We start from the raw sequence: 14224 nt of genomic DNA, 5'->3' as shown, positions 1-14224 counted from the left end.
AAGAGAACAAATTGTTTCTAGGTATAAAGACATGGGTAAAAGGAAAACTGCTGCTGTCTGTACTGGGTAGTGGCAACAATAGGCAAAACCTGTTACCTTTAGAAGGAGAGGATCCAAAACCACCCCAGTATAACCCATAATATTTGTCACGTTTACAAAATGATTAACCTTTTTAGACTGCAGAAGACTACAATGTTGCATACCAAGTGGCAGCTATGGAAAACTGTAACAGAAATAATTTTAAAAATCACATAATGAATCTTTGGCAAAGCTGACTACAATTTTACAGTACCTTACAAGATAACTGACTGTTCTATAGTTTTGATAATTTGTTCCTTCAGAATATGCATTCTATTGAATAGCAGTGTTCTTTCTTCAGTAAAACTAAACCCAGGTACTCTTTAGGATAAAATTAATTATCTGGTAAAGGAACTGACAAACTGTGGTCTTCATCTGGATTAATGCATCCTGTTCTAAATGACAAAGAACATTAATTTGTTACCTTGTGAAAGAAAGAAATCTTCATTACCCTTAACTTTGCTAATGAAGCATGAACTGTCAGCTAGTAACTTAATAAAGGAGGAGTGCAAGCTAGGAAAAGAAGCAGATTTCTCTTTGAGAAATTGAAAGTCAACATTTATGGATTGGAATAGATCATCATTCTATTCTTGTGAATTCTTATGAATTCTAAGTTAACTTTGATATTATTTAAAATTTCTGTTGCTGAGTACTCTAGCTCTCCCTGTGTTGTTTTGAAACTTTGTAACAAACAGGAGAGGTGTATTTGACCACCAAAATGTTCAGTTTCTTCACTATCACGAGAGGAACATGAAATGAAAGTTGGTCTGGGGAGTCTTGTTTTTGCGAGTGGAAGACCGGCTTGGGTGAATGTTAGTGGAGTGGATATAAGCAGATAACACTGAGGGCAGGAAGGCTTTGAGTGTATTCTGTGAAAGGGAGGAGCTCTTTGTGCAGGCCTTCATAGTCCCTCTTCAGCAGTAAGTCCAGTTCAGTGTGAATTTGAAAATCTCTTTGCTTTTGAGCTCTTTCAGAATACACTGATTAACATTTAGTTCTAAACTAATACAAGTAAATTGTTAATCTGGATTTAGTTCTCCAAGGTTTATTTTTGGAAAGCATATGCTATCATTTTTTTTTTGTGCTCAGTGCAGAATGAATCCTTCTAAGTGTAAAATTCCCTCTGGCTATAAAAGTATAACCAGAAATTCCATGGTCTGTAGCTCTGAAAAAAGAAGCACCCAAGGCTGATAGGATATGCATGTTGAACTTTTTGTAGCTGTCACTAACTGCAGACATAGTTAGAATCTAATATTGGAGGAGAAGATGCATAATGAGAGATGCAGGGAATGGTCTTTGACTCAAATTTTTTTTACATGTGTGTTTGGCATTCTCTTTAAGAATAATTGAACTCTTTCAGCTCTCTCAAAAGTCAGTATGAGCTGGAGGCGTTTGGCAGGTCTGAAAGATAATCCAGTTAAATTAATAACCTGAAGCTCACCAGTGTCTGGAAATTGTGGCACTTAATAAAAGCCTAACATTTTTAAATCTGTGAAAGAAGTATCAGAATTTTCTCCACATTATTTGGCTTTGGAGATTCTCATTTATTCCCTGTTGAAACTAATGTGGTTTCCAGTAATGTCTCCTTTGCTGAAAGGGCCGTTGTGCTGCTATTTCTCCCTCAGTGGGCCAGGTGCTTTTCTGATGCAGATGGGGAGCTGGTTCAGGTAGATAAATCAGCAGAAAGCAAATGGCACACAAAGTGATGCAGTGCCTGACTGCATGGTCTGGTGAGCACAGAGCACTACCAATGAGAAGAGGACAGAATCTAAGGCTAGAGAGAAGAACACTAGCTTTGGTGGCAGCTAGTTATTTGATTGCAGCTCCTTCAGCTTCCTTCTGGTCTCTGTTGTAGCTTTCATACGACAATGTTTATCACTTTGTGTTAAAATTAACATAATGATTGCAGAAAGTGAAATCTGTGAGTATTTTAAGCATAGTACATGTTAACAATATCTGAACGTGTAGCTTAAAATAAAGGCAATATATTTTTGGTTTCAGCCCAAAGCAGCCAATGTTCTTGGAGCAGTTAATAAGCCTCTTTCGTCAGCAGGCAAGCAGTCTCAATCCAAATCTTCACGAATGGAAACTGTAAGCAATGCCAGCAGCAGTTCAAATCCAAGCTCTCCGGGAAGGATCAAAGGGAGGTTGGTAGACAACAAAGGATCTTTGATATTTCAAATATTTGTAATGGAAACTTTGAATACTTCTATAATGTTTTCTAAGTAAAAGACAGAATTCTTTTATCTTACATTGAAGTAAAGTTACAGTACCACATTGGTATAACTGAAACTATGAATATGGCTTTCTAACTCCAGAAATAAATTTTCTTAAAAAACCCCAAAACAACAAAAACCCACCAAAAAAAAATCAAGAACCAAAAAACAAAACAACAAAAAAAACAAACCCCAAACCCCAGAATCAAATTGCATCCAGAATTGGCTGAAGGTAACTGAAACCATGAATATGGCTTTCTAACTCCAGAAATAAATTTTCTTAAAAAACCCCAAAACAACAAAAACCCACCAAAAAACAAAACAACAAAAAAACCCCCAAACCCCAGAATCAAATTACATCCAGAATTGGCTGAAGGAAAAAAAGGAAAGCCTCATGTTTTAATTTTTTTGAGGACAGGGTTGGGGTGTTTTAGGTAGATAGCAATGTTCCTCCCCCCACATATATGTGTACACGTGTATATATGTGTGTGTGTACACACAGCTGCAGTCCCTGGGAACCTGGCTGTAATGCTACAAACACATCCCACCCAGGGAGAACTGGTAAACCATTGTAGTGGTCCTGCATGACTTCCTCCTCAAGTCCTGCACTTTGCTGGACTTTGCAGACAAATATTTTTGGATTTTAGGTTAGTTTTGTGATGGAGAGGTGAGTGCACTGTAATGCTACATCAGTCATCTTCTAGTTACCTATCTTTAAAATTATAGCTTGCTTTGTGTCAGTTTTGTATTCATCAATCTATGTATCTTATGTTCATTTTTTTTCTTTTAACTGAAAGTCACATTGTCACTAGTGTTTTGTTTCTTTTTTTTTTCTGACAGTGAGAGATTGTATCGCCCCCACTATTTGTATTCTTTCTATTGTTTCACATTCTTTCAAGACTTAGGAAATGTTATATTTGAATTTAAGACTTCTTATTTGGTACTTCTGTGACTATTCAATATGTGATGTTTTGCAAGAAATATTTCTTTTGAATTTAAGACTTCTTATTTGGTACTTCTGTGACTATTCAATATGTAATATTAACTTTAAATGTAGTGCAGTGTTTTGCAAGAAATATTTCTCCACTAGAAAGTCTGCAGAAAGGCTTGTTTCTTACAAGTCATGCAGGTTCACATGCTGCACTGTATTGCTGGCTGATGACAGGTTCTAGCACTCCAGATTCCTCTCTATATCCAGCAAAATGAATCTGAGGTCAAATTTTAAAAAATGCTGCACTCACAGCCTAACATGTTCTGCCATCTTCATGATCTCTCCAGTTCACATAAATTTAAGGGATTAGTGTTTTGGGTGGAGATGCCAAAGACAAAGAAAAGAGATGGGAATGATTCGGGATGCACAGTATTTCCAGTTTAGTCTGTCTGAATATGTACAGGCAGATTGGCATTTTTTGAGAGGATGTATAAAACCTAAGCTTCCTATTACATCCCAGTAAATACAGATTGTACACCTGTAGGAGTGAGAGAACATCTTTCGCTCACTATGCAGTGCCCAGGCCAGGGAGTTGAGTTTGTGTGTTTGAATACCACTTGTCATTTCCACACATAGCATATTTCTTTTCATTAAAAAAACATAAACTGGTATTTAAAAATCTTGCTTCTGCAGATGAAATGAAATGCCTTGTGTATTGGCTTTTGTGCATTACCTTTATCTGTGGGTCTCAGTGTTTTACATATGCAGGAGGCATTATTGTCCACGCTTAACATTTGTAGAAACTGAGATAAAAATGAAATTACTGCTGCAAAAAGCAGAGGGAAATTTGAATTGCTGTTTTATTGCCTAAACCTCACCATAGGAAGATGTGTGTTCTTTGGCTGTGGTCTGTCTGTGGGAATCCTTGATGGCTATAGGAAAGTGTAGGCAATTGTATGCAAACACAGATCTCTTACAACTCATACTCTTCTGTTTAAAAAGGCTGCTTATCTTTCCCAATGAAAAAAGAAAATTGAATGTGGTTTTGATCCAAACATTTGTCTTGAGACCTAGGTGATGTGGCTTGTGATACTTTGTACGTATAGTCCCACACTGAAAGGTTCCTTCTGCCAAATTGTTCTTGGTTTATTAATAGATTTTTTAAATGAAAATTGCTGTCCCTAGTATTTTTAATGATTGCCCAATGTATTATAATAATGAGGGAAATATATGTTTATTCATCCTAGGCTTGACAGTACTGAAATGGACCACAGTGAAAATGAAGAATTCACACTGACTTCACCCTTACCAGGAAAGAAAACTGACAAAAGGGACGACTCTGATCTTGTAAGGGTGAGCTGTTAAAAATTAATGTGATGATATTTGAGATCATTCCAAAAAATATGTTGAAATGTGAAACTGAGCTGATAATTTAAACTACTGGAAAATGTGATTAGAGTTGGATATGAAAATACAATGAAAAAAAAGGTTTTGTTTCTCATGGAATCATATAGGTTGCAAAAGACCTTTAAAGGCCATCAAGTCCAGCCATTAACTTGGAAGAGTGAAGTCCACCACTCAAAATCATGTCCCTCATGTTACAGAGGCTTTGGAGAATCCTTACTAATTCTGATCAATGGAGATATATATATATATATGTAGTTCAGTAATCAGAAAGGTTTCTAATGAGGATGTAAAACATCTCACTCAGATGTAGTGCTTTAATATGTAAAAGAAGTTGCAAGCAGGCTAAATATTACCTTAAGAAGTATTTATACCTGTATCAGAATACAGAAAAATAAACCACAGAAGAAAATTATAATGGTATTGTAATTCTAAAAACAGGTCAAACAAAATAATGAAAATTTCCCTTACCACTAGTAAGTTTCACTTCTTTGTGCCTTAATAGTATTTGACAGTCTGTAAATTTTGTACTATTTGGGATATGCATGAGAAAGTAATAAGATCAGATTTGCTAGAATTGGATTTTCTAGGCTGCATTAAGGATGTCCTGTATCTGATGTCACTGCTGCTCTATTTCTTTTTACTGTCTCTGACATTTCTCTATTCTCTCATTATGTCATTCTGGTGCATTTTTCTAGGGTGCTTGGGATATAAGCTACTGGCTAGTAAAAATTACTGAACTTTTGCTTGTCTTGAAGGATAAATAACTACCTTATACTGTGGGGAAAGCAATCCAGTTTATAACTAAATAAGAAAAATCTGGAATCTCTTGTCAAAAAAAAAAAGAAAAAAAAACAAACAAAAATCAGACAAATAAAAGCCAACCCAAAACCAAAAACCTAACCAACAAACAAAAACACCAAAAAAACACCAAAACCACTTCTGTAAACCCTAAAGTCTGAGAGTCCAGACAGCTCCTGGCATGCAGTTCATGTTTAGAAGCATTAGTTTGAACTGGTAACTACTGAGAAATGTCAGTGATAAAGCAAATACAGGTCAGTGTCTTGAGTACTTTTGAGTGCATCATTCCACTTTGAATCTGTAAGGGAGTTGCTCAAGATTGTGGATTCAGAACTCATTTTTGTTTTTTTGGAGATGGGGAGCAGGTTACAGCAAGCATTAACTGAGAAGCAGGATTTTAGCCAACCCAAAAACAAAAACCAACCTAACCAACAAACAAAAACACCAAAAAAACACCAAAACCACTTCTGTAAACCCTAAAGTCTGAGAGTCCAGACAGCTCCTGGCATGCAGTTCATGTTTAGAAGCATTAGTTTGAACTGGTAACTACTGAGAAATGTCAGTGATACAGTGATACAGGTCAGTGTCTTGAGTACTTTTGAGTGCATCATTCCACTTTGAATCTGTAAGGGAGTTGCTCAAGATTGTGGATTCAGAACTCATTTTTGTTTTTTTGGAGATGGCAAGCATTAACTGAGAAGCAGGATTTTAATTGGGTAGCAGATGGTCCATGTTCTGAAGGCATTTGTAAGGGAGTTGCTCAAGATTGTGGATTCAGAACTCATTTTTGTTTTTTTGGAGATGGGGAGCAGGTTACAGCAAGCATTAACTGAGAAGCAGGATTTTGATTGGGTAGCAGATGGTCCATGTTCTAAAGGCATCGCTCTTCAGGATATTTTTCTAGATTAACACCTTAGATTAACAGATTAACACCTTAGTTCTAAGGCTGTGGGACTCTGTTTAGCCCCAGGGAGAAACTTTGCTTTGAAAATTGGCAGCAGTTACTTACCAGCTAAAAGAAGGTGCAGTGACAGATTTGCTTCTGCAAAAGCAAATAAAGTGGGGAATAAAGAGAATGTCACTGAAGACATGAACTGACAGGAGATGTCATCATTGTTCAAACAATTTTCTCATTTTCTTCTAGGCTAATTTTTTGTCCTTCAATTTATTTTCCTTTTTACCCTCATATCCTTCCTAGAGTTTCTTTCTGCATTTCTTGAGAATGGTTTTTGGGTAAAATGGAGACATGAATGAATATGTAAGCTGACCTGTAACCTTCATTCAGGTTTTAAATGATGTATCTCTGATTATATAGATGAAATTTCAATGTGGCAAATACTAATAAATGCATTGAAATACAGTAGTGTTACTATGAAATATTGTGTACTAATATGTTACTGTGAAACAGAACTAGTGTAAATATGTTGGATAATTTCATGATGTGAAACGAAAGAGTCATGATACCCATGAATTGGTGGATGGGTAATATTTTCTGCTTTTATTTTTCTGAGGATTGATTGGGGCCTTAGTAGCTGCTTATTGAATTCTTTGCACTGTTTATGACTCTTTACTGTGCTCTTTAGAGAACTAGAGCATGGAGAGGAGAAGGAAAGATTCTATGAATATGTTTTCAAACCTTATGATTCAGAATGGGTTTCTACCTTTGTTGATGTGTTAGAGAGAAGGGATGCCATCCAGAGAAACCTTGACAGGCTTGAGGACTGGGCCCAGGGGAACATCTGGAGGTTCAAGAGCTCCAAGTGCAAGGTCCTGCACCTGGCTCCAGGCAATCCTCAGTATCCATACAGGCTGAGGAGCGAAGGGATTAAGAGCAGCCCTGCAGAGAAGGAGTCTCAGGGTCACTCATGTATGAGAAATGGGACATGAGCCAGCCACATGTGCTCACAGTCCAGAAAGCCAGCTGTGTATCCTGGGCTGATCAAAAGGAAACTGGCCAGTGGGGGCAAGGAGGGGATTCTTGATGTCTCTTGGGACTCTCATCTGGAGTGCTGTGTCCATCGCTAGGTCCCCATTAGAAGATAGACATGGAGCTGTCAGAGCAGATCCAGAGAAAGGCTACAAGAATGGTCAGAGGGCTGGAACACCTCTGCTCAGAGGAAAGGCTGGGAGAGTTGGGATTGTTTAGCTTGAAGCAGAGAAGGCTCTGGGAAGACCTTATTGCAGCCTTCCAGTATGATGGGGGCATGTAAGAAAGATGGAGAAAGACTTTTGACTTGTCCTGTAGAAATGGGATAAGGGGGCAGCAGTGTTAAACTGAAAGAGGTGAGGTTTATTGGACACAAGAAAGGGATTGTTTACAGTGAGGGTGGAGGGACACTGGAACAGGTTGCCCAGATGTGTTGTGGATGCTCTGTCATTGAAGATGTTCAGGGCCAGGTTGGATGGGGCTTTGAACAACCTTGTGAAAGGTGTCCCTGGCCATGGCAGGATGGTTGGAATGAGATGACCTTCAGAGGTCCCTTCTGACCCAAACTGTTTGTTTTAAGGCTTGGGTGGATTGTTTTACTGCTCAGAGGAAATGTTGGTATTGCTTGCTCTGACAACAGTGACTTGGCAGCTACCACTAATTCCTGTGCTTCCTTCTGTGGTTGTAAAGTCAGGTTGCCCACTGTCTTCTATATTAGTGCCTTGCCAGTGCCAGCACAGGAGCCAGGCATAAGTGCCCTGCAGCTCACAAGAAGAGCTGAAGGCACAAGTTGGCAATTCCCATCATCTCTGTCTCTATATCTTCCTGTAGATAGAAATGCAGTTACGGATGTTCTGTCCTACTGTGTTGGACACAGCAGAGGATACAAATGAGGAAGGCCTTACACACTTCAGGGTTTTAACTACTCACCTTTCAAATAATCTTTCCCCATTGTCTGCTATTTTATATGTAGGTGTGCGTTTATATTTTTTGCAAATGTTTTTGAAATGAATACAGTAAACAATCTGAGACAACTTGGGTAATTTGAAGACTCTTGTTGGAGGAAGCTTCTACATGTGACTGTTTAATATGGCGGTTTAATTTTTTAATTTAATGGTGCAATCTTGCCTTTCAGTCCGAGATGGAGAAGCCTAGAGGAAGGAAGAAAGCCACTATCACAGATTCAGAAGAGAAGCTAAGCATAGATGACCTGAATAAACTGGGTCAAGAGCAGAAGCTTAGAGGTAGTCAACGGGGAAGGAAGAGACCTGCAGTTGTATCAGAAGCTGATGAAACACAATGGCAAGAGGAAAAACGGCTAAAAGAAGATGTGATAGAAAGTGAGGATGAACAGAACAGTCCACCAAAGAAAGGGAGAAGAGGACGCCCTACCAGAACAAATAATGGGGCAACACCAAAGGAAGAACCAGTGGCAAAGTCATCAAAAAGGAGCAAAAAAAAACAACCGCCAGCAGCTGCAGTGGAAGAGGAGGAGGAGGAGGAAGAAAGGCAAACTGAAAACATTGAACAAAAACCAAAAGGCAGGCAAAATAGGACATCAAAAAGAACACAGCAGAGGTAAGTCTATCTTCTTGTAAGCTATGTCATTTTATCTTTGGACATTAGTTATAATTTGATGCTTTGCAATTTGGGTCTTCCTCAAAACAGAGCAGAGCCATCTGAAAGTAGTACAGTTGAATCAGCACAGTCTACGCCACAGAAAAGACGAGGAAGGTCATCACAAACACCACCAGCACAGCAAAAAAAAGTGTAAGTCTTCTAAATCTGTGTTTAGTGAAAATTAAATAATGCCCCTGTGCCCCCAAGCAATCCTTTATTTCAGAAATATTTCAGAATGCTAGTTAACAGTTAAGAAAATAAATTGCTATTGTTATTTCTAAAATGTTTTCCTTAGCTGCTTCTCCTAGGGCGTCTCACAACAGAGCAAGAGGCTGTAAGTAATTTTAATGTGCTCAAGTAGCATGTATGTAGCTTTGCTTTTTTAGGAGAAAAGTCAATAAAGCATACAGAAGTCTTGAAGACAGGGCTTTATTAGGACTTAAAGGAGAGGAAAAATGACCTTGTTTGTTTTGGATAGCAGGGAAAAATCAAATTGTTACTATGGTGAAACAGAATTGTGGAGAATTAAGTTTATTCGCATTCTCCTTAAATTAATGTTCACTTTCTAATTTGTGGCCTTCTTACTATCCACTTAAATAATTTTCATGTGGAAAAGATGTGTTGTGATCAGTGAAGGGTAATAGCTTCTGAAAATTCTGAAGTGCATTAAGGTCCCAAATGAAGGTAAACTTGTTGTTGGCTAGCTTCATTTTTTGTGCCTGCTATAGGAAAATACAGGTATCTGTACCTTTTCTGTACATGTATAGTTAATATATGTAAGCAGAGTGCACAAGGGGTTATTTGACCACTTGTATCAAACTGCAGCTCATGGAGAATATTTACTTTTCTAGAACCTGATATAAATTCCTTGGGGCACTACTTGAGGACATCTACTGTCTGACATTCTTGTATATCTCTATTGTCTGTCTGGCTTCTGGGCTTAGTTAGCATCACATTGCACTTCCTGTGGCAGTGTAGTGTACTGACTTGCCTTATACCAGGGATCTTCCCTACAGGAGAACCTTGCCTGAACAAGCTTTTGTACCCTCAGTTCAAATTCTGGGCTCACTCTGGATCACATGATCTGGCATATTGCTTGCTATACATCCTGACCTTTCCAGTTTCTCTGCCTCAGGTCAGACCTGTGCTTCTGCTTTCCTCTGTAACCAGAAACACAGGAGCAACACTGGCTGGTTACTCCAGAAGTCACTACTACACATGCAGTAGAACAAGAGTTGGAAACTGCTACTGCCATGCAGGGAAGACAAACCAACAAGTTATTGTTGGGTGATGTGCTATCTGGTGTTTGTCAAATGTGCCCTTTACTAAATATATAAATAACTTTTCTCTGTGAAGTTGGTATGTTTCTTATTCCTTTTTAAGCTGACAGTAAAATATATCAATACTCACAATCAGTAACAAGCATAGCTCTCATTCACTTGTATGAATGTTGTTCCTGTCAGCTGTCAGGGTTCAAAGTTGTTGGACCTATTCTAGATTTCATAAAAAAAAAAAGTGGGTTGTGTTTGTTTGTTTGTTTTATCAGACCACCCATATTTCTTGACTGTTCTTTTCCCAAATCTGCAAGAAAAACGTGAGACAGTAGCCATTTCTCAAAGTGCATTGTAGTCAAGTCTTTCTTCCATCTACCTGAGTTTTCACTGAAGTAAGTTGATAGACTGAGCCAGCATTGTGTACTGGAAGATAAATATATTTATACCAAATGCTTAAAGCTTTCTGTGCTCCTTGGGAGCGGATTGGGCATAATAATTTGGGATTTTGTGTATGAGGTGATAATGTATCCTGTGGGTGGTAGTGTATAACCTATTTCTGATAGCAAATTGGGATACCAATTAGCACACATGAACAGGCTTATTTTGTGATATGTGAAAGGAACAACCTAGCTTGTGAATAATTCTTGTGCTTCCTTTTCCATTCTGTTGCTTCTACCAGTCTTGGAGGACTTGAGTTGGGCTAATTTGTGTTAAGCGATGGCAAGTTGGTTGGTTTGGAAATACTATAATTGCTATGCAATTGAGAGATTTTATTTTGTCTGAATTTTAGTGGTTCTCAGGATTGAAAATTCCTACCGCTTTCATGATGTGATGGCATCAGAGTATGATTGTTTTGGATCTGTGCCCCTACTGGAGATTGAAGTCTGTCTGTTGTGTGCCCGGAACTGAGTTTCCAGTTTCATTTAAACCAAAACGTCACCAACTTTGGTGCACCAAGACTGCACCTGCAGTAAATGGGATGATTCAGTGATTTGATTCTGAATTGTGCTACTGTAATGTGGGTGCAGCTGTGGAGTTTTGGATACATTTATAGTTGGCTTTTCTTTAAAGGCAAGGGGTGTTGGCTAATTCTCATTTTAAGCAAATGGGTGCTTTCTGCTTGTGGCACAAATCCCATGACCAACACAGTTTAAGATTTTGTTGACTGATTGTTCTTGATTATCCTGATTAAGATATTGTTACGCTGGTTATCCCTGAGGTAGCTTGGACGATTTGCATTTTAGGTGTTAATTTCATGGGTAGCAACATGGGTTCTTCTAGGTCTGAAAAAACATAGATGCAATTATTCAAATTTGTTATGTAAGAAGTCCTGGAGAAGTAGAGTACATCTGTTCATGGAATTGAATAGAGAGAAAACTAACAATGTTCAGTCTCTGGCTCTTTGGCTTTTCCTGTTCATTGGTAGTGTTGTGTCAACCTATTTTGGCCTGTATCGTGGCACTGAAGAGAAAAATCTGTCACGTCTATAGAGGCAAAATTGTTCAACTTTGCGCTCCTGGGCCTCTATTGTGGAACAATTTTGTTTTCAAATAGTGTTGTCCAGCCTCCTAGTTTCACTTCAGTTCTGTGCATGGATGAACTAGACAGGTGTAAAAGACAGCAGCATTATAGAACATGAAATGGTAATGCTGCTGTTTTTGTCAACTGGAATGTTTGCTCTGCTCTACTGTTTATGCATACATATTGCAGATGTACAGGGGCTGTGAAGCTGATCTTTATTGTTCTTCTTGTAGCCGTGCAGGGCGTTCTAAACAAGCAGCCAGTAAAGAGAATGAATCCAGTGAAGAGATGGATGTGTTTCAAAGTGGTTCACCTGTCAGTGATGATATTCCCCAGGAAGAAGTAATGGAAGAAGAGGAAGTTTCCACAATCAATGTAAGAGAAATGCCTGCTCTTTTCTTTGTGAGTCTTTATGGCGTTCTCTGTGTATTGATGATCAGCCAATGACCTCTGTTCTTAGAATGACTTCTCATTTTTAGAACTTAACCTTCCTCCTTTGAAATGAATGGGGTGCTTGTCAGCTAGCACTGTTGTGTAGTGGAGCTGCACTGTAGTTTCCTAGAGAAACTGCATTTCTTAGAAAATAATTTTTTATCAAGTATCTTGAAGTTTCTGTCCTGTGTAGCCTTTCTTATCTGTATGACAGAATTGTGTAGCATCTAATGGGAATTATTTTCTGTAACTCCTGCCATTCTTCTCATCTAGAGTTTAATAATAAATAAAGCTTCTTTATGCAAAACAGACACACCAAATAAATAGTACTGGAAAATAAGCATGGAGTCTTGGAACAGAATCCTAAACTGATCTCTTCCTCTTACCAGCATATGTTAAAATGAGTTCACTTTCGTATTCATAGAAATACATTAGCAATGTTAGTAGTCGCACTAAAACTGAGAATGCCTTCACACTTTTGGATAAATCTGATGGTTGGAGCATCTGAGATATGGAAACTCTGAGAAAGGAAACTGCATTGTTGTGAATTCCATTGAGGATGGGGGTTCAGTAAATGAAGTTAGGTCCTGGTCACTGAGTGAGACTTGTACTTGTGACCAAAGTAAGTCATGAGTAATGAATGACGCTGCGTATGGATACTCAAACATTGAGTGAGCCTGGGCATTTTTTCCCATTGTAAAATGTATTTGTTCTTGAATTTTTCAAAATTTTTCTGTAAAAAAACATTTAAAATATCTTTTCTCCAAATAGGTCCGTCGCAGAACTTCCAAAAGGGAAAGACGATGAGTGAGCATGTAGTTACCAGCCTTCCAGGTGAAAGCTTTGAAGAATGCTTTTAATATAAAGCTTGAGACTGAATGAAGCTGTTAGTGCACAAATGGGGTTGCTGAAGAAAAGACAAAACCTATTTTACTGCCCCTGCATTTGCAGTCCCTAGGTCACAAGCTTTAGCCACACACATGTTGATATCATTAACTGTGGATTTTTGTGAAGTGTAATGTGCGCTGGCTTTGTAGACATATGAACTAAAGAAGAAAACTGTAAATAGTTCTTTTTTTAATGTTTCTGACTTATAAAGTGCTTGTATAGCTTTTATCTGCGGCTTTAAACTGACAGTACCCCACTGTTTATTGGATCGATTGATTTAAAAAAAGAACAGAGTTTGTTGAAAATTGATCTCAAGCAATATCTGTCAGTGTTCGTATTTGTACTCTTGTTGACATTTAACTGTGAAAAACAAGTCAGTTGAACAAATAGTGCCACATTCTTTTGCCACTATTTGTCGAGGAGAAGAAGAAGAAGAAAAAAAAGTCTTTGTTTCCTTCATGAATATAACCTAGTGTTTACCTTCAGGCACCTACCTATCATCAGAGGTGCTAAATTACTTTCTTTTACAGTTGAACAATATTGGATAGAATAATACAAGAGATGCAAATTTCGAAAGAAGTTTGGTTTTACACCTCAGTATTGATGCCAGACTTTTCTGGACTTGTAGTGGCATTGAAAATTCAAAAAAGATTTAAAATATTTTAATTTTAAAAGTGTGTTATTAAATAATGTACTGAATACCCTACCCATTTTATCTTCCCCTATCAGTTTTTATTAATCTACTGTATCAATAAAATTCTGTAACTGAGTTTTTAATAGTCTAGTATGTTAATGTGTATAGATATTTCCTTCTGAACATGATGTTCACAAAGAGCAAATTATTACTACATTATAATATGAAATCTGATATATAAACATTAGTGAAAATACAGTTCTTATTACAATGTAAAGTTAATCACAAAGAGAAATTTTATTGATGCAGTGTGTCTTTATAAAGCTGTTCTTGAGAGCCAAGTGTTTTGTATTTTATAGTGAAGTTGCATGTTTATGAAAAATGTGCTGAAAATGGGATGTAATGTTTTTTTTGAAACTCGTATCTAGCAGTAGTATATGGTAGGTTGCCTCATGAGAGATCCTTTTATTGAGAGTTTATTGTATCTTTCTGTTTTGT

General features: G+C 37.7%; 1 protein-coding gene across 4 annotated transcripts in view; it reads left to right on the top strand.

The window, feature by feature from the left end:
- Nucleotides 1-13858, top strand: part of PDS5B (PDS5 cohesin associated factor B) — a 101142-nt gene extending 87284 nt beyond the window's left edge. The window contains exons 30-35 of one of the 4 annotated variants that reach the window (XM_039718380.1): nucleotides 2080-2225; nucleotides 4473-4572; nucleotides 8493-8935; nucleotides 9026-9127; nucleotides 12006-12147; nucleotides 12976-13858. In XM_039718380.1, coding sequence (XP_039574314.1) covers nucleotides 2080-2225; nucleotides 4473-4572; nucleotides 8493-8935; nucleotides 9026-9127; nucleotides 12006-12147; nucleotides 12976-13011 — 969 coding nt within the window. In that variant the 3' untranslated portion in view covers nucleotides 13012-13858. Of the gene's footprint in view, nucleotides 1-2079; nucleotides 2226-4472; nucleotides 4579-8492; nucleotides 8936-9025; nucleotides 9128-12005; nucleotides 12148-12975 lie in introns of all 4 variants that reach the window. The other 3 variants (XM_039718379.1, XM_039718382.1, XM_039718381.1) reach the window with 3 other exon arrangements.
- Nucleotides 13859-14224: the final 366 nt, after the last annotated feature.

The sequence above is a fragment of the Passer montanus genome, unplaced genomic scaffold (assembly GCF_014805655.1).
Source record: "Passer montanus isolate IOZ18808 unplaced genomic scaffold, ASM1480565v1 scaffold4, whole genome shotgun sequence".
In the NCBI taxonomy this organism is placed as follows: domain Eukaryota; kingdom Metazoa; phylum Chordata; class Aves; order Passeriformes; family Passeridae; genus Passer; species Passer montanus.
This window is presented reverse-complemented; position numbering and strand designations above follow the sequence as displayed.